General features: G+C 39.9%; 1 protein-coding gene across 1 annotated transcript in view; it reads right to left on the reverse strand.

Annotated features, from left to right (window-relative positions):
• SCN11A (sodium voltage-gated channel alpha subunit 11) overlaps nt 1-21,651 on the reverse strand; it is a 107,907-nt gene that overhangs the window by 15,980 nt on the left and 70,276 nt on the right. Inside the window, exons 18-25 of the mRNA XM_035278128.3 lie at nt 20,936-21,050; nt 18,890-19,044; nt 15,631-15,804; nt 12,439-12,540; nt 11,706-11,969; nt 10,972-11,025; nt 7,628-7,769; nt 3,218-3,318 (exon numbers count right to left, since the gene is read on the reverse strand). Coding sequence (XP_035134019.3) covers nt 3,218-3,318; nt 7,628-7,769; nt 10,972-11,025; nt 11,706-11,969; nt 12,439-12,540; nt 15,631-15,804; nt 18,890-19,044; nt 20,936-21,050 — 1,107 coding nt within the window. The remainder of the gene's footprint in view (nt 1-3,217; nt 3,319-7,627; nt 7,770-10,971; nt 11,026-11,705; nt 11,970-12,438; nt 12,541-15,630; nt 15,805-18,889; nt 19,045-20,935; nt 21,051-21,651) is intronic.

The following is a 21,651-nucleotide window of genomic DNA, read 5'->3' on the forward strand; positions in this document are numbered from 1 at the left end:
TCTCCTCAAATTGCTCCTGGGGATAACATCAGTATTGTAAAACCTAAGATCTGTGCTTGAGATATTTTGCAGACTCTGTGCTGAATGGATCAGCTGACACCACCCAGACCCCTAACCAGTTCTGCCATCCTACCCAGGAACAGAAGACAGCAAGAAAACCTCACTGTAACCCCCTATGACTCCACATCCATCCTGAACAATTAGCACTCCCCATTTCCCTAGCCTCTACTCACCAAATTATCTTTAAAAACCCTGATCCCTGAATGTTCAGGGAGACTGATCTGAGTAATAATAAAACTCCCACCTCCCAGCCAGTTCTGCGTGAATTACTCTTTCTCCATTGCAATTCCCCCGTCTTGATAAATTAGCTCTGTCTAGACAGCAGGCAAAGTGAACCCACTGGGTGGTTACACTGACACTATAAGAGAGAGAAAGAGTGAATCTTCTCTAAATCATTCCATGAAGCCAGTGTCACCCTAATACCAAAACCAGGAAAGGACACATCAAAAAATAAAACCACAGGCCAATATTCCTGATGACGATAGGTGCAAAAATCCTCAAAAAATACTAGCTAACTAAATCCAACAGCATATTAAAAAGATAATCCACCATGATCCAATGAGTTTTATGCCAGGAATGCAGGAATGGTTTAACACATGCAAGCCAATAAATGTGATACACCACATAAACAGAATTAAAAACAAAAATTATATGATCACCGAATAGGCACAGATAAAGCATTGGACAGATTTCAGCATCTCTTTATGATAAAAAGCCTCAGCAAAACTGGCATAAAAGGAACATTAACTCAAGCTGATAAATGACAAGCCAACAGCCAACATCATACTAAACAGGTAATGGTTGAAAGCATTCCCCATGACAACTGGGACAAGACAAGGATGCTCACTTTCACCACTTCTATTCAACATAGCACTGAAAGTCCTAGCCAGAGTAATCAGATAAGAGAAAGAAATAAGGGGCATTCAAATTGGAAAAGAGGAAGTCAAACTATTGCTATTGGCTGATGATATGATAATATACTTAGAAAGCCCTAAAGACTCATCCAAAAACTCCCAGATCTGAAAAATGAATTCAGTAAAGTTTCAGGACTCAAAATCAATGTACATAAATTAGTAGCACTGCTATACACCAACAACCACCAAGCTGAGAAACAAACCGAGAACTCATCTTACAACCGCTGCAGAAAAAATAAAATAAAATATACCTAACCAAGGAGATGAAAGATCTCTACAAGGAAAACAAAACACTGCTGAAAGAAATCATTAGTGACACAAATAAATGGAAACAATCCCCTGCTCATGGTTGGGTAAAATTAACATTGTGAAAATGACTGTACTGTCAAAAACAATCTACAAATTCAATGAAATTCCCATAAAAATGCCACCAACATCCTTCACGGGTCTAGGAAAAAAAATCTTAAAATTCATACGGAACCAAAAAAGAGCCTGCATAGTGAAAGCAAGACTAAGCTAAACAACAAATCTGGAGGCATCACATTACCTGACTTAAACTATACTATAAGACTATAGTTACTGAAACAGGGTGGTGCTGGTATAAAACAGGCATGTAGACCAATGGAATAGAATAGAGACCCAGAAATAAAGCCAAATAATTACAGCCAATTAATCTTCAACAAAACAAACAAAAACATAAATTGGGGAAAGTGCACCCTATTCAACAAATTGTGCTGGGATAATTGGCAATTCGCATGTAGAAGAATGAAGCTAGATCCTCATCTCTCATCTGGTACAAAAATCAACTCAAGATGAATCAGACTTAACTCTATGACCTGAAACTATATAAATTCTAGAATATAACATCAAGAAAACTCTTCTATATATTGGCTTAGGCAAAGAATTTATGACCAATAATGCAAAAGCAAATGCAACAAAAACAGAAATAAATAAATGAGACCTAATTAAGCTAAAAAGCTTCTGCACAGCAAAAGAAATAATCAGTACGGTAAAGAGACAACCCACCAAGTGGGAGAAAATATTCACAAACTATGCATCCCACAAAACACTAATTTCCAGAATCTATAAGAAACTCAAACAAATTATCAACACAAAAACAATTCTATCCAAAAGTGGGCAAAGGACATGATCAAACAATTCATTCTCAAAAGCAGATTTACAAATGGCCAAGAAACATAGAAAAAAGTGCTCAATATCATTAATTATCAGGGAAATGCAAATTAAAACCACAATGAGATGCCACCTTACTCCTATAAGAATGGTCATAATTTAAAAATCAAAAAATAATAGATGTTGACATGGATGTGGTGAAAAGGGAAAACTTTTACACTCTTGGTGGGGATGTAAACTAGTATAATCACTATGACAACCAATATGGAAATTCCGTAAAGATGCAAAAGTAGAACTACTATTTGATTCAGCAATCTCACTACTAGGTATCTATCCTAAGGAAAATAAGGTACTATATGAAAAAGACACTTACACACCACATGTTTGTAGAAGCACAATTTGCAATGGCAAAAATATGGAACCAACCTAAATACCTACCAACCAAAGAATAGATAAAGAAAATGTGGTACATCTACACCATGGAATACTATTCAGTCATAAAAAGGAATGAAATAATGGCATTTGCAACAATCTGGATGGAGTTGGAGACCTTTATTCTAAGTGAAGTAACTCAGGAATGGAAAATCAAGTATTGTATGTTCTCACTTTTAAGTGGAACATAAAGGCATAAGAATAATATAATGGACTTTGGGGAATCAAGGGGATAGGTGGGAGGAGAGTGAGAGATACAAGACTACACATTGGGTACAGTGTACACTGCTTGGATGACAGGTGCACCAAAATCTCAGAAAGCACTAAAGAACCTATGCTTGGAATAAAAAACTGCCTGCTCCCCAAAAACTATTGAAATAAAATGAAATAAAACTGGTCAAAATTAAGTTCAAACAAACCATTAAGTTCATATGATTGCAGTAAGTACTTACTAAGCACATACTTCCTGGCTCACTAAAAAATAAATTTAAGTTGTTGTCCAAGATCTTACTTTTGAACTTGAATATCTAATTTTCCCAAGTGTTTGGATATGTCTTGGCTTTTGTTGAGTCCTTAATTTCTGCATATTTTAAAAATAAAAATGACGGTATTGTAGAAATTTGAATTCCTCACAATAACTCAACTGTTCTACATATTTACAGTCATTAAATTGCTCTCACCAGAGGCCGTGGAATGGGTTTTAGAGGTTTTTTGGATCCTAATTTTTTCATTGCATTATAGTATTTCTTCTGTTCTTCTGTCATAAAAATGTCTTGGCCACCTAAGTATATGGAGAAGATAAGAGCTAATTACCTTTAACAGATTTTTGGGAATCTAGTTTTGAATTTTTTGATGCAATTTTAAAGTTACATTACATTTCTATTAATAATTCCTAAAATTCCAATGGTAAACTTAAGAGGCTGGACCCTAGGGAAATGCTGCAAAGAAACAAGATTTAAGTTAAGGTATACAGGAGAAACAAGGTTATCTTTATCAGTTATTTTTCAATTTTTAAAACAGAAGGATTACATATCTTTGCAAATGCACACAGAATCTTTACAAAAATTTGATATATTTCAGCTTGGATAAACCAAATCACAATGCAACAAAAAATAGAAAGTAGTAACAAAAATTTAGATAAAAATCTCATAAAGGACAATTGAATCTCTCTTAAATAATGAATACACATGAAACTACTAATAAAGCTGCATGAAATCTGTTCAGAGCCACTTTCAGGGGAAAAAAAGTTCTATTTTCACTACTGAGCAAGAAAGAATAGAAAAATGAACTAGGATTCTCATATCTGGAAATTTGGGGGCAAAATATCTAGAAAGACTAAATAAGGTAGAATGGATTTTTTTTAAAAATGTATGGCTGAACTTGCATAAAAGTAAGAAAAAGATTGGGAGTCTGAAAATTGAAAGAACGAAAAGATAGACTAGTAAATTAACCCAAAGCCATGTCTGGTTCTAGGACATTTACTAATCTCTGTAAACTAAAATCTCAGCAAACGTAAGCGGGTAATAGGAAACAAGGCCTATGCAAAGGCAGGGGAGCCACAGATGTCCTTGCAAGAGTATGGGACTATCCAAAGGGGCCAACAGAAGGGTAAAAAAAACAGGATCTGTTTGCTGGCAATGGAAGGCAACTAGAAAATTGTCTCAATCCAGACTATGAGTAAAAACCCAGTCTTCTCTGATAATTTGTGACTCCAGACTTATTTTGATGAGGGTTTGGGGTTTGACTTTACTCCACCAGCGAAGATCAAAAATATATAGCCCTAGAAGTCAATCTAAAAATTAATCAAGCTGTTCTGAGATGCTGGGAAGAAATTAGTCTTTTAGTAATCACATATGTCATAATAGTATTAATGCTTCCATTCTGAGATTGTAATGCATGTGTGTGGGTTGTGAGATAGAGGAAATGGGTAATTGTGGAAATAAATTCTCTCATCTGTGCCTTTGAAAGCAAGGTTTCTCAGTGTGGAAAAGAGGAGATACGGATGAGTGAGGCAGGGGTTAAGTGAAAACGCTGTAGTCCTGAATTTGAGTTGTCAGTATGCATATTTCCACTTGCATATTTCCTTGTAGTCCTGAGTTTTAAGTAACTCTGTCCACTTGAAAGGCTTAGAAGCAATGACAATGAGCATCCCAGACTGTAGTTTTGGAAACCATTTCCCACAAAGAAACAAATGCTTTTAGAGAAATGGCTGATTCCAGATCTAGGGCAGGAAGGGAGCAACCTAAACTTGGAACATCTTGGCATTTCAGAGAACAAGAAAGTTGTCCAATGGGAAGATCTTATGCATTCGAACTCTAATTTGAAAACAAGCAAGCAAACAAACAAGGATCTTCAACAGTAACAAACAAACGAAACACAAGACTTATAAATAAACATTTTTCTTTTAAATAAAAGGCTCAGAGAAATTTGGAAATAAACTGGGTATCTGATTAAAGAATTCACATTAAATGTTTTGGTGTGCTAATGGAATTGTGATTGTGTTTAAAAAGAGATACGTTCTAAAATATTTGTGAACAAAATGATGTGATGTCTGTGGTTTGCTCCATAAGAAAATCTGGTGGCACAGTTGAATAAGGGTAGACATGGATTAGAACAAGCATATTCTTAAGTCAATAAATGTTGTGCTGGCTGATGGGCATTTTAGGTTAGTTCTAGTACACTCTTGCGCACGTTTGAGATTTTCTGTAATAAAAAGTAAAACGAGACAAACAAAAGGATGTAGTGGATTGATCAAAACAATGATTTCTAATGTAAACTTAAATCTAAAATCACAAAGGCTGACATCCAAATTGCAGGTATTGATTGCAATCAAGGTACATATCACGGAGGGGACGCTACATCACGCACTCCTGAGTAGCAGAAGAAGTACAGTTGTGTAACAGCAGGAAACAACTTTCCCAGCAGACGCTGAGAGGGCTAGTTGGTATCAAGGTACATTTTAGATGAATTATGAGAACCCAGAGGAAAAAAGAAACTGCGTCATAAAACAAGTAGGAAACCAAAGGAGAATATTTAGTTATTTGATTTGGGGATGAGAAATGTGTTCAGTTCATAAATACAATTTTTATTTTAAAAAGCCAATAGTGAGAAGATTGACTCCAAAAACTACTAATGTCTCTAAGTTAAATATGTAATCGCAAAAACATAAGAAGCACGTCACAAATTGGACTTATTATACAGAAATGCATACAAAAAGATGGCAATCTCAGTCTTACAAATAGATAAATGAGGCTGGGCGCGGTTGCTCAGGCCTGTAATCCCAGCACTTTGGGAGGCCAAGGAGGGCGGATCACAAGGTCAAGAGATCGAGACCATCCTGGCCAACATGGTGAGACCCCGTCTCTACTAAAAATACAAAAATTAGTTGGGCATGGTGGTGTGTGCCTGTAGTCCCAGCTACTTGGGAGGCTGAGGCAGGAGAATTGTTTGAACCTGGGAGGCAGAAGTTGCAGTGAGCCGAGATCGTGCCACTGCACTCCAGCCTGGCGCCTGGTGAGGGAGCGAGACTCTGTCTCAAAAAAAAAAAAAAAAAAAAAAAAAAAATAGACAAATGATATAAAGAAGTAACTCTTAAGGGAGAAACACTTGTGGCTATCAACCTGCGAAAAAGTGTGTAACCTCACTAATGATCAAATAAATAAATATAAAACAACAAGATAACCCTTTTCCCATCAGTCTAAAAAAGATAATAAAGTAGACAATTAGAACAATGAGATCTCTTTAACCATGCAATTTCATATTCTGCAGAATAAGAGTACCTAGCACAGCACTTCTGGAAGGGATTTTGACAATATGTCTTCAATATTCTAATTCTAGGAATTTATGGTGAAGAAATAGAGATACACAGAATTTTGTAAATGGTCATAATTGTTTTAGAAGAGCAAAAAATTTTAGAACAACCTATAAATGTCCAAGAAAGAGAGGAACGATCAAGATAAATTATAGTTGATCCATAATATGCAATGTAATTCAGCCCTGAGAATTCTTTTTTTTTTTTGAGATGGAGTCTCACTCTGCTGCCCAGTCTGGAGTGCAGTGGTGTGATCTTAGCTTACTGCAACCTCCACCTCCCAGGTTCAAGCGATTCTCCTGCCTCAGCCTCCTGAGTAGCTGGGATTACAGGCGTGCACCACCACACCTGGCTAAATTTTTTGTATTTTTAGTAGAGACTGGGTTTCACCCTGTTGGCCAGGTTGGTCTTGAACTCCTGACCTGAAGTGATCTGCCCGCCTTAGCCTCCCAAAGTTCTGGGATTACAGGCATGAGCCACCATGTCTGGCAAGGGGTTCTGAGAATTCTTATAGCAAAGGCAATTTTATGACATAAACTTATAACTAATGAGGTCAGAACCACAAAATTTAAAATATAAACTAATTCTGTGTAAAAGTAATACAAAGTGACTAGAATGGATTATACCAAAATTATAAAAGGCACTGTCTAAAGTGGTTATCATTTGCTGGCCACCTTAGGGTGATTTAAATTTTCTTTTTATCTTCCTTAATTTTCCACATTCACTACAAATCTCCTGTGGATTTTAGAATCAGCAAAATAAATATGTGTTTATTACAGGCATGAGTAAAAAACCTCCCTAGCCCTGCCTCTTCCCCAATCATCTTCTTTCCAAGTAGGATGGATAGATCTGCTGAGGCTTGAAGCTGGGGGCCAGGACACATTTGCTGAAAAAGGAGAGTACATTATTTTTATAGTGGATAACAAAGTGCATTTGAAAGGTTATTAAAATATGACTGTAGCATCATATTTAATACATAGTAATCCTTGGTTGTTGTTCTATTAGGGTTCAATTATTAATGGGCTTAATCTCAATAGTAACAATGTCCATTGATTAAGAAGGTAAAAAAGAATAAAAGCAACGACTTAATGAAATCCAGATGTTTTCAGTCTTCTTTCAGCCTCATCTTTAAGAATTATCTCCAGGCAGACACGGGAAGCTTCCTCTTTGTTATGGTGCAGATCATAAAGGCTACTTTAATATTCTCAACCAGAACTGTGTTTTATTAATGCCTTTGGAGGACAGAGATGAAATTTCCGAATGAAGACACCCCACATACTTATCTTTTTCTGCTGTTGGTTGAAGTTGTCAATAATGACGCCGATGAAAAGATTCAGGGTGAAGAATGAGCCGAAGATGATGAAGACCACGAAGTAAAGGTAACTGAGCGAACTGCTCTCAAACGCTGGCTGCTGTTCTTTCTGGGAGAAATTGTTTTTAATAAGAGAAGAAAACAATTACTGGAGAAAAACATAAGCATTCTGACTGCCTCATCTAGAAGACCAAGGTGTTTCTTCACAGCCACATCGACTACATAGCCACTTCCTCACAGCCGTGGCCCCCGCTGGGAGCCCTTCTTTCAGTTTTCCCAGCTCAGCTTGAGTGATGGCACGTGGCGGGGACCTGGAGTGGTGGAAAACTAGGCTTTTTCTTCTAGGCAAAGGAGAATAATTGAGGGATCGTAGAGAGAGGAGTGGCATGATAACATTTGTCTTTTTAAAAGTCATCCATATGGAGTGTCCATATGGATATGTAATTGGAGGAACCTGATTGGAGGTGAGGCCACCAGAGGAGGGGCACGTTCACCTCGGGCAGAGGTGGCTAAACTACCAACTGTTGCTGAACTACTACGTCCCCCATCTAGAGCCCACTGTTTTATTTAATCTGTGGTTACATCCTTTCACTCTTAACTTCCTAGTGCCTAGCATGCTTTCTGACATGTAGATTTTTTATACACAAGGAATAAATATCTAAATGAATGAATGAATGATCACGCTCTAAAATGGACACAAATTGACTCCAAGCAAGCTCTCCCAGTCCAAGGTATGGCGAAAATCACCTGAGATCCCTTTCATCCAAGTTCTTTGCCTTGTTATTGGCTTCAAGCACTTTCAGGCAGGTAGCAGAAGGATTTCACTTTTTTCCCTCTAGCACATCAAAGATATAAGTGTTGATAGCTCTGATTAATGTTGAATGTATTTAAGATATCTGTTATTCAACATTCACAATGTAGACTGGTGTCATGAAGGTAATTATTTGAAAATATTATTTTTTTCTTTTGCTATGAAGACTATCTGACCCTTAGTCCGGGTTTGCTTGAGGCATCCATTTATTTGAACAAAAGGTAGATATTCGTCCAGAAACAATGTAATGGAAAGAATATTCAGCAGTGGACATTAAAAATAAAATTTCTAAGTGGGCTAACAGTCTTGCAAGTTAGGTTATTGCTTTGAGATATAGGAATGTCTACACTCCTTCATGTCTCTCTTTGTTATATCAAGCATTTGAAGGTGAAGCATTTTCTTGGAGGGAGGCATAGACAAGAAGGTCAAATGATCAAAGCTCACCCAATTTTTCCATAGGAAAATGTAGGAAAAAGAAACAGAGACAGAAAAACAGAGCTACAAGATGTATGTCCTGATTATCCCTCTCTGGGTATGGAGAGGGGGTTGGGATCCAGTAAATTGAGGGAAACATGGAAGTCAAGGAGGGTATTCTTGCTTTATTTCCATATTTTTCTGGAAAGAAATTACTAATGGGAAGGCCTGAGATATATATTTGGCAGGCAGGCTGACTTAAGAGATTAGAGTAACATAATTGAACAGAAAGAAGTCTCTTAAACCTCTCAGTTCTCATGTGGCTTGGACATGGAGTTGACAGCCATGGACCTGTCATGTTGGGCCTTGTAGCAAGGGATGGGAGTAGACTGCCAGGGAGCATGTGGAGGATATGGCAGAGAACCAGTATTGAGGGCCAGGAGGAGATGATGGGGAGAATGCCCACAGTTTCACCAACCACCACTTTATTATTTGAGGCCAGCAGGGTGCTCGGTGACTACATAGCAAGAGTCATGAAGCTAGAAGCCAGCATACAACAACCAGTACATATCAGGACTGGCATCAAAACCAGGCACCCCTCCACACACTTCCACCCACCGATCCCTCACTCTGGGAGCATTTGCAAGCCACACACCCTGTCTACTGCAAGTCTGCAAAAGCTTTCCTCCCCACTCCCCATCTCCACCTCAGGGCAGATGACTGTCAAAGGCAAACTAGAGTGAAGGTCACGTACTCAAAAAGACAAAAGAAATGAGTACATTGGTATTTTTTGACAGTGCCTTTGCTATAAATTGTAATTGTAAAATTATGTTGTGTATGTAACTATAAAATCACATTGTATATATAAATATTACAATGCAAACTACAATTGTTATAAACAGTTAAGTATCTACTGTTGGCTTCGCCTTTCCAGAAAGCTGATTTTATTAACACACCCAGAAGTAAGCAAACTCAGATTTTTTGCTATGTACCATCTGTATATTAACGTATAATGACAATCTATGAATTTATAATGAGAACTGGGATGGCCATAAAGATTAATTCTCATCCCTTGGTGCTGCTAGACCACTACTCAAACCACCTCCACTGTTACTACAGCTAGAGCATCCCTAATCTGAAAATCCAAAGTCTCGGATGCTCCAAAATCTGAAGATTTTTGAGTGCTGACATAACACGTAAAGGTCATGCTCAAAGGAAATGTTCACGCTGGCATTTTGGATTTTCAGACCGGGGATGCTCAACTGTAAGTATTATGCAAACATTCACAGATCTTACAAAATCCAAAATCTGAAACACTTCTGGTCCCAAGCATTTCAGATAAGGGATACTCAGTCTGTACCAGCTCAAAGGTACTGAATACTGTCTATGTGTTAGGCATCAACTCTGCAGACTCCCAAATACATCAAGACACACACATGTGCTGTAATAGAAAACAGCAATTTCTGCCATTGACTCAATTCTTGAGTCAACCATCTACTCACTCTGCGTCTTTGGGCGACTCTTTCTTTTTATCCCTCAACTTTCCAAGCTGGAAAATAGAAACTAGGCTAGATTACTCAGTACATGTCCAACTTTGGGAATCCATGATTATATTTTCTTTAACTAGAATTCAACAGTTGGCCATCCCTAAAGAGAATGGAGTCATGGGAGGCTCTCCCTTGCAAATCTAGAGCAGTCTTAAGGTTTCCCACAGTCTAAGACAGGTACCTGTTGAATTTGGTTTCTGCCTGTCCACGCATTTGGAGAAGAGGTAAGAGGAAAATCAAAGCATCCTGTGATTCTGCCACTTCTAGCTCCACCTCCTACATGAGTGGTTTTTCCTTGGCCACCATGGGGAAAGAGGACTGGACTTTAGAGAATACTGGGGTGTCAGATACTCATTAGAGGATGCATAAGAACCCTTTGTATCAGGCAGTGGTATTTCATAGTGTTTTGTTCCAAACGAAACAAGGCAGAGAAACCTGGCTGCTAGCACTGTGATGCCAGAAGTTCTGGACTGTCCATGTGGTCATGATATCTCTGACTTGACCCTAACACTCCGGAACAAGGTAGAACACAGACTCACGCCTCTGGAATCAACAGCTGCACGTATAATGTCCATCCAGCCCTTAAATGTTGCCTGCAACAAAAGCAGAAAAACATGAATAATGCAAGTGTAGACTTGCCATTGACAGATACATGGCATGGAAAAGCAGGTGAGGCCCACTGGGCTGAATATATGATACCCCAACCTTCTAGGGCAGAATGCTCAAAAGAACAGTAGAAGGGAATTCAAGGATATGTGTCTTGAATTTTTTCTTCTTCTTCATTTGTATAAGTTACAAAATTTAAAAACAAGAAGTTTCCACCTTAAAAGTTACGGAAGAAGCTGAGGCTGGCCCAAGTGCTGAGAAGAGCCTGGCCATGGGTTCTTTTCTGATGCCGTATCTATTTGCACTGCCTGTTCGAGACCTGGCATCTGTGGTTTAAACAAGGAACTGTTCAAAGTGTCATGACCTATACCTGAGGCTCCACTCCTCTCTGCCTGGAGCTGTGGAGAGCCAGCAAGGTGCCATACAGGACAAGATGGGATGTACAGATCCTTAAAGGGGCATCGCTAGGAAGCTGAGGCTCAGTAGTCAATGAAGTTGCAGATGCTCAGGAGAGGACCATTCCAGAAGGCACTGGCTTCCATATGAGGAATCAGGATGTGCTTCTATTACCACAATGGAGTCACTGCATTTTTATTAGCTGAGAAACAACATGTGATTCTCTGAAGTTTTTTCTCCTCAGAGTGAAAAACATACTGACTGTACTTACCACTTGCAGCAGAGCGAGGTAAGCATTTCCCACATCGTCGAAGTTGACTTTCTGGTTGAGCCAAGAGAAATTGCCACTTTCGCATTGATTTTTATTTGGTACTATGGTATAATTTATAACTGAGTCTGTTCCATTAATGCATCTCCAAAATTTTCCAGAAAAGAAGTATACTCCCAGGATACAAAATATGAGCCAGAAAATGAGGCAGACAAGCAAAACATTCAGAATGGCAGGTATGGCACCTATGAGAGCATTGACCACCACCTTATGGAAACAGAAGCAAAGAAAACCGTAACAGATGGGTAGGATGCATGTGGCTTGACTTGTTGGGATGGGCTGCCTGATGTGCAGGGCTGAACCTCTTAATCTCCACGTACCTGCACCCCACCCCCATGGCCAGCCCTGCACTCAGCTCCCTATATAATGGGTCCTCTCTGTTACCACTGAGGATACCTTGAGAAGTGCCCAGTGATGACAGTGTTAGAGACTTAAGAACACCTACCCCAGCGCTCTGAAGGGGAGTCAGAGCTCATCTCGGCTGTCACAGAAGCTTTTAGGGTCGAATGTGTATCTTAGGCTTTTCTCTACCTCTCAGAGTCTAAGCACTGGTCAGGCTGGGAAGCAACCCAGGAAAAGGTCAGCAATTTAAAGAAATCTCAGCTCAAAAAAAGCAGCTGGTCTCTCCATCTTTCCCTGTTAACGGAACTTCCACCCATCCTTCTGCAGAATGTACCTTCATTCCTTCAAACTGGGACAGCGCACGAAGAGGCCTCAGTGCTCGCAGCGTCCGGAAAGACTTCAATTCCTTTAAGTTAATGAGGCTGGTCACAGAGACCTGACGGATAGAGAAGCCCCCGTAACGCACCTGACTTGGTGTCCCGCTGGAAAGCCCATTCTTCTCCTTCCCTACCAAAGGTACAGTCCACAAAGGCAGGAACGATGCACTCACGTTATTTGTTTAATGAAAGACAAAGAACATCTGAGAAATTGCTGTGAATTAAAGGAAACCAAAGAGATATAACAATAATACATAATGTGGCTGGGCACGGTGGCTCACGCCTATAATCCCAGCAGTTTGGGAGGCCGGGGCGGGTGGATCACAAGGTCAAGAGATCGAGACCATCCTGGTCAACCTGGTGAAACCCTGTCTCTACTAAAAATACAAAAATTAGCTGGGCATGGTGGCACGTGCCTGTAATCCCAGCTACTCAGGAGGCTGAGGCAGGAGAATTACCTGAACCCAGGAGGCGGAGGTTGCAGTGAGCCGAGATCGCGCCGCCATTGCACTCCAGCCTGGGTAACAAGAGCAAAACTCCATCTCAAAAAAAAAAAAAAAAATACATAATGTGGGGTCCTGAGTTGGATCCTGGATTGGAGTGGGGGCAGGAGGTGGATTCATAGAGGAAATTAACTGTAAAGAATCTTGTTATGGTGGTCAGTTGAAATGTGTTATGTTAGTCAGTCAGTTGCCATAACAAGGCTCTTTACGGTGAATTGGAAACGTTTAAAAATTGATATAAATTTTAATTGGATCAATGTTAAACTAGTACAATCACTATGGGAAACAATGTGGAGACTCCTTAAAGAACTAAAGTAAATCTGCCATTTGCTCCAGCAATCCTACTACTGTGTATCTACCCAGAAGAAAAGAAGTCATTATATGAAAAACACACTTGCACATGCATGTTTATAGCAGCACAGTTCACAATTGCAAAAATATGCATTTAGCCCAAATGCCCATCAATCAACTAGTGGATAAAGAAAATATGGTGTGTATGTATGTGTGTGTGTATATATATATATCTATACACACACACACACACACACACACACATACACACATATATGTATACCATGGAATACCACTCAACCATAAAAAGGACTAAAATAATGGCATTTGCAGCAACCTGGATGAAATTGGAGACTATTATTCTAAGCGAAGAACTCAGAAATGGAAACCCAAACATTGTATCTTCTCACTCATAAGAGGGACCTAAGATATAAGGACACAAGGGATACGAATAATACAATGGACTCTGGGACTCAGGGGAAAGGAGGGTGTGAAAGATGAAAGACAGGGATGAAAGATTACATTGGGTGCAGTGTACACTGCTTGGGCAACGGGGCACCAAAATCTCAGAAATCACCAATAGAAAATTATTCATGTAACCAAACACCACCTGTTCCCCAAAAACCTATTGAAATATAATAAATAATAAATAAATCCACCCATCTTGGCCTGGTACCCTTTTTTGACGGTGTGGTTTTGGACTACTGTTTTGATATTTTTAATGGGTAGCACTAGATTTCTAGTGAAACTTTCACTAGTTTTCTATTTTGTATTCAGTCTATTTGGGCAATTTATAGTCCACATCTTCATTTTTACCCATGAAAAAATTATTGTTAAATGAGAGAAAATTTTTACTTAAGGTTACACAAAAAGAGGGTCCACTGAGTCCTAAAACCACAGGTCCCTATAACAGAGATAACGATCATCTGTTCATATGGTTTATAGGGTTTTTTTAACCATAATCTATTAAGATAATGGATACAGACTAGAAATTAATAGGACTGACCAACATGCAGATGGTTTTATTCCCATCTTTGAATCCTGTTGGAGCTTCTATGGCATTGATACCTTTCTAAGATGCCTGAACCACAGTGAGCTTCTGTTTCCTTGCCTCTGAGCTTCTGGGTTTCTTGTTTGCAATGTGGTAGAAGTCACGTAACACTGATTAACTCAGAATGTTGATGTGCACATTAAATAATCACATGATCTGTTTGTGCTAACCAACATTATAGCTCTCCAGCGGGCTTCGCTGACCGCACAGTTTATGCTTATGCATTTGGCTGATCTGCTTCCTTGCACGGCAGGGACAAAGTTTAACTAATAATATCTTGATGGAAAGAAGGTGATGTTAAAGTCAAGGGCCTTGGAGTGAGACTTACTAGGTTCTACCACGTTTAATTGTGTAAAGGCATTACATAATCACATGTATACTGAAAATATGTCCATCTACTACGTATCAATAAAAATAAAATTAATCTAAAAAAAGGATGTAATGTTAAATCAAGAGCTTCTTTGGAGTGAGGCTTACTAGGTTTGTATCTCCCCTCCACCACTTCTAGCTGTGCAATCCTGAGCATGTTTCTTAGCCTCTCTATAACTTACTTTCTTCCTCTGAATATACAAAGAGTAGTACCTGCCACAAAGAGAGGCTGTGATAACTAAAAGAGCAAAGGCATTTGGAGCATATGGAAGAATACTCGGTACAGAGAAAGCACTCAATAAATGTGATCCACTAATACTATTATTAGCTTTTGTGTCATACAGATATACATGCGAATCTCAATTTCACCACTTACCAGCTCTATGTCATGAAACAAATTGCTAATCCCCTGAGCTTCAGGTTTCCGTGTATACAGTGTAGGAGGTGTCATATAATGCTGCTTAACTCAGGACCCTGTCATGCACATTAAATGAGACTGTATGTGAACAATCCTCTTATGTTGCTTGACAATTAAGATGAATATTAGCCTAGTCTATTGGCTGCTGACCAGCTTTGAGAAGTCTTGAAAAGAAATAGAAAATTGGAAGAAGAAAAAAATCAGGGATACTGAAAGGTACTTTCAGTATGTATTAAACATAAATAGTGCTTATGGGGAGAAGTGAATAAATCCCACCATGGGAAAGGTTGGAATGGTGAGCATATGAAGTGCAGCGTGTGAGGAGTGGGACCTACCAAAGGCTAAAGTGCTGATAGACAAATGGCAGCTACTTGTAAGTATTGTGAAGAGGCGATGATAACAGGAAACAATGTTTTGGACAGACATCCATATGAGACACAAAGGAAAAGCAACGCCATATGATCCCTGTGTCAACCACTACCCCAGCCTGTGTGGGACACAGAGATAGTAAACTTACAATCACAATGATGAAGTCAAGGCAGCACCAGGCACTGGTGAAGTACTTTCCAAATCCGAAGGCTACCCATTTTAGTAGCATCTCCAGGATAAAAATATGTGTAAAAATAAAGTCAGTACAATTTAGCAATTCTTGGATTTTGGGTCGTCCCTCAAGGTGAACATCTTCAAATATCTGAAATGAAAAGGAACAGCCATAGGCCAGGTTGAACATTTGCAAAGAACTTTTGGGTGACTTTACTTTTTGTTTTCCTTCCTTATGTGAATAAAAACTGGTGTCTCTCTTGGTAAAATGAGGTTTGCTCAAAAGATATTAAAGCTAAACTTTTCCAATGGAATCTATTCCTTGAGTAGGTAAAAATGGAAGAAGGAAAGTCCTCTTTCTTCTGTTGTCACAGCAGTTTCTCAGCTTCTTCTGACTGGCCCCTGCATATGAAAACATCTTCCTAAAGGATCAGCACTTTGTTTCCTGGACTTCTTCATCCTTTCAACTCCTGCCAAATATGTCTTGTCAACATTTCCAGGCCCACCCTGTGTCACAGACTGTTTCTCATCCTCCCAATTACCTAGGCGGATTAATTCAGTGTCTCTTTACTGCTTATAACATTAAGTCCAAGCGCCTTAGCCCACCCTCTAAATCCTGCCAACCCTGAGGCCCCTCTCCCTACAAACGGCCTTATCCATTTACCATAGCATTCCCTACAAATAGTGTCATTTTGTATGTGTGCCATGACATATAAAATTTGGAACACTCTGGGCTAAAGCTCCCAGTGTAAATTACCTTGAATGTTAACCATTGTTATGTGTGATGATGAAAAAGAGATCCTGGCTTTCAGAGAGATCCTTTTGAATGCTACATTCAAACACTTCCCTCACTCAAAGTGGATGTGATTCTACAGTGTCTAGATAACTAGGGCATAAGCTGTCCTTTTGGCCTTTACAGAGTTTCTGAGAATGAAAGAAAGGAAGAGGGCCTGGTACTAAAGCTGTCCATGACATTTGGGCCAACATTGAAGGCAGGAATCATCCTCGATGTTGGGGACAAAGGTAGCCCACAGCCCCATAGACCTGGGGTAAAAAAAGGATGCAAAAGAGTAAAACAGTCTCGCTTCCAACTGCCAAGTGGGTCTCTGACTGGAGAAGGCCCTCTATCTCATCCTCTGCTCTTTCACCTCTTCTTCAACTTTAAGATTTCAGTGCAGCTGATATTTTCTACAGGAAACTGTCCTGTTCCAGACGGACTGGGTTAGGTTCCCATCCAACATGCTTTCATGCCACCCACTGCTTCCCTGAGTAGGTCACTTAATTGTCCTATCTATCTTGGTCTATACTTTCTGATCTAATCGCTCCAGCTATCTTTCCTACTAGACTTCAAGCTCCTGGAGGTCAGTGTCCTACCTGTTTGTTTGCCTCTTGAGGACAGACAAATCTGAATGGTACCGGGTGCTTATTTCCTCCCATATTTGGGAAGCTTAACAGTAAGCTGGCTCAGCAGATCTAAGTCAGCTCCATGGATGAGCAGGCTTATACCTGCAACTGAATTTCAGAGGCTTCCATATTATATCTAGGCCATTTTCTGACCTAGGAATCTCTTATTATTACATAGTTGCCTGGACCAGAGTGTCTCAAACTCGAATGAACCCCAAATCACCTAGGGAACTTGTTACAATGCACTGCTTGTTACAATATACTACTCTGCATTTCTAACAAGCTACCAGGTGTTGCTGCTGCTGCTGATAGACACATACAGTGGCAAAGGACTTGATGTCTCTTGCACTCATTCTCTACGAATATGTACAGAGAAACAGGGGCTGGGTCCTTCTCCTGGCACCCTCTGCATTGTGTATTCAGCCTTGCTCTGCCCAGCCTACACCTGCCTTTCTGAAGGCAGGTGAGAACTGGGGTTGTTTGCCCTCTTCTACATTTCTGATCATAAACTTCCTTTTTATGGCACCACGGGGCATTTTTGCTGTGGCCTTTTGACAACATTGCTGCTTTCCCACTGCCTGTTATAAGAATCATTTGTGGAATAAATACAAGAAACTCTACCACTTGAATCAGAGTAGACAGCCAGTGAAAATGTAGTCACCAGAAAGTGTACAGGTAACCCTTGACCAAAGATTAATGATAAAAATTGATCAAGGGAATTCTCTGGGATGCTTTTAGAGAAATCTGCTGCTCTGGTTGAAGAATAATTGACATTGTAGTAAGTAGACAAATGATGTATGTTGATCGCAGTCCCCAGTGGGCTCTGTTACATATTCATCTCTTTTCACCTAGAGATCACACAGGTGTAAAACACTAACCAGAAGCTATGGGGTGTAGGAGTGAGGTATTTCCTTGTCTTTTCCACTTGCTAGTGACTCTCTGTGAAATGTTCTGTCACTCTTAGTAGGGGAGAACCCAAGACTCCTGGGTTTAGTAATACGGAATCAAACTCCCATAACAAACTTATAAATGTTTGTTATGTCAAACTGTAAGAGAGTTTGGTTCCATATTATTTAGCTCCATATTACTGTATGGTCTTTTTAAAGGAAGATATGTGATAGAAAAAGCAGAAAATAGAAAAGGAGAGGGAGAAATACACAGGTGATAAGAGGAAAGACACTATCCCTTAGCAGGGAGGGAAGGGAGACAGGAAGGACCAGAAGGTATGGGAAGAGAGCATAAAGGAGTGATGGCTCCATGGCTATGGAAGCTGATGGGTTCAGAGTCACTTCCAAACCTCATGGGACTCATACCGCACTTTGATCATGAGTATAAAGCAGTGTCTCCTTGTCCTTTCTTTCCAGGGATCATGAATAATGGAAAATACCAAGGCAACTTACTATACCCAAATCTGGTCCCTGTAACTCCCTCCCATAATATTTTACCCTTTAGAAAACAGCACTATGGTTTATGGTAACAGGGGGAGTTGAAGCATTGCTGTCTAGAGGAGGAACTATGTAGGATACAGTGAAAATGTCTAGAAATCCTCCAAAAATGAGGGATAGATGATCAAGGACAAAACTCCAGTGGCCACTTTAAAGTGCTGGTTTGAGTTACTCTTCCACGCAGATAAAGCATCTTTGCTTGGGGATATCCCAGTTGAGCCTGACTTCAGAAGTTGTGCAAAACCCTGCCCCCTGTGGGAACCAGCAGCACCAGAGACCACTTCTGCCTGGTCTCCCACATTCAGAGCCCCGCGAGAAGTCAAGTCAGAGTGCAGCTTCCCCAGCTGCCCTGATGCCCAATGTCTTCACAAGACTATGATGATTTACCAGTGCCCCACTGCTCAGCAGAATCACAAAGATAATAAAGCTCTCGAACCAGCCGTGTTTCACTATTTGGTAGCAGGTTTTCCGCAGGTTCCACCAAACGACCCAGGGAGACTTTCTCTTGTCTATGTTACAGCATGGAAGGCAGCAACCAAGGCCTGAAAGGAATTAACGGTAGCACTATCATTAATATATGTAATAAATTACATTAAAAAGCAACTCTTCACCCCTCCCTGTGTTCACACCCCTTGCCATGTGACCTACAGTTGCTCCCATTAAAGAAGTAGAGCGTCATTTCCTATCCTCTTAAATCTGGCCCGGCCATGTGACTTGCTTTGGCCAACAGAGTGGAATGGAAGTCACACTGTGCCAGTTCTGAGCCCAGGCCTCGAAAAGCCTTGCATGTTTTCCACTCGCTGTCTGTCTTGTGCCATCTCCATAAAAACAAAGCATATTCAGGTTACCCCACTGGGTCTGGAAGGAGGATGATAGAATGTGGAGCACAGCCATGATGCCCAGTCAAGCCCAGGCTAGATAACACTTGCATGAATGAAGCCAGCCAAGATCAGCTGAATCCTGCAGGCACCTGTTGGTCATTGTATGCCACGGAGGTTTTGTGGTTGTTATGCAACATTTTTTTTTTTTTTGGTTGTTGTAAACAGATCAGGTCTGGAGGACTCCAGGGAATGAAGTAGGATGGCCACAGGCTTTGTGAACCACTCAGGCCATACATGAAAGAATGTGATCAAATGTCAAGATGTTTACAAAGAGCTGAGCATTTGTTCTCAACACACGCAAGCCTTCAGCATAGACCCATCACCCTTTCCACCTTTTCTCTTCCTCCCCTTGTACAGATTCTGCAAGTCCTCACTTCATGATGATTATAACATTCTGCTCCTTTCCTTATCTTCTTAAGCCACTGTGGGCTGTCTTCACTCTGCCTCTTTCCTTCCTCTAAGAACATCAGTAGGTTCACCTTCTTAAAAGACTACCTTTTTTAACTGGATTTTATCCCACCCCTCCCTTCTTTGATAAACCACCTTTGTTTCTCATCTCCACTGTTGGCATCCTATGCACACCTCAAGGGCCAGTGCAAACATAAATCAGGAGAACTGCAATCTACTGGAAATCCCTAATCCATCTCTTGTCCAGCTCTGGAGCTGTTAAACAACCTGGAACGTGAGCTTGAAACACATTATTTGTGTTCTTCTGGACCTAATTTAGTCCTAAACTTATGATTTTTTTAGATTAATTCATAAATATTTTGTTACTTATTTATTTATCAGCACTTGTTGAATGCATTTCTGGGCCAGCTTCTACTCTTACACTAGACATACAATGCTGATGAAGTCACTGCTTTTGTTTTTAAGGACCCCATGGGGGAAATCAGTGCAAATAAGTTCACTACAATGAGTAAAAGAAATAGTAAAGGCCCACAGGAAAAAGCCACTACATCCACTCAAGGAATTAGGAAAGGCTGCATTTATTGATTGCTTATTTTTGTTCTAGATGCTCTTCTAAATGCTCACTCATTTAATGCTCACAACAACTCTGCTTTGGGTACAATTTTTGCCCTCGTTTTAGAAATAAAACACAGAGACGTTAAATAAATTGAACAAGTCACACAGCTCATAAGTGGAGAGGCCAGAATTTGAGCTCAGGGAATCTGGCTTCTAAGCTAAAGATCTTGAATACCATATCCGAGATCTTTTCTCAGTCTATGACTTCAAATATACCCTGACATTAAATGCCCTGGGAACCATAGAAAGTGGCAGATATATTGGCCCAGTGGGCTTTCTAAGAAAGTTTTCTAGACTGTTTACATGGCATGTTGGGCCATGTGAGAGAAGCCTACTTAAAGCAAGAATTTCCTGAAATCCCCTCTGCCTAGACCTGACAATTGTCGTGAGAATCAGTGGGTGTCTCTCATTGTTTTTGTCTCCAGTAGAAGTAGAATGATGATATCTGCTAAAACCACGAAGCTTCAAAGAAGAACAGAAATCCCACCCAAAGATTCTATGAACTGGATGCAGAAATACTGCCACTTACCTTTGGGCAAACATCTCTCTGGTTCCTTTTTGGGAACCATCTCAGGTAACCATCCAAAGGCATCCTGAAGATCAATGGTGCTACATTCTGATAGCATACTGGTAGCATCAGACTTCTGCACATCAGAACAAAAGGAAGGGGTACTATTTACTAAGATCTTCTCTCACCACGTTAGTCCTGAGTTTCTCAGTGTCTGATTTATGTATATAAAATATAAATTTATAATATATACTAATAATATATGTAATATATATTTTAATATATTATATATTATACATATATTTTTATAATATATATTTTAAATTATACTTAAGTTCTAGGGTACATGTACAGAGTGTGTAGGTTTGTTACATAGGTATACAGGTGCATCACTGTCTGATTTTTAAGGATGAAATGAACTAGGCAAAGGTTTCTAGGATGAGAGGTGTCAAGATACACCCCTCCTGCTGGGTCCTTTTCTAAGTGCTATGACCAGCCTGACTTTAGAAGAGAACCCTCTATCTCATCTCTGTAACTGAGGAATAGCAAGGCACGTGAAGATACAGTACCTCCACTTTTTCTCCCTACATATCATAAACCTGATAGGCTGCCTAACTCCAGTTAGGTGATGAGAAGAAGGCTACTTTACTGAGACTATAATTTTCCAATGTCTCAGCTCCTGGAATAATAGGCCTAGACCAGTGGTTCTGATTTCTTTGGCCCTCCAGGAGACACTC

The sequence above is a fragment of the Callithrix jacchus genome, chromosome 17, assembly GCF_049354715.1.
Source record: "Callithrix jacchus isolate 240 chromosome 17, calJac240_pri, whole genome shotgun sequence".
NCBI lineage: Eukaryota > Metazoa > Chordata > Mammalia > Primates > Cebidae > Callithrix > Callithrix jacchus.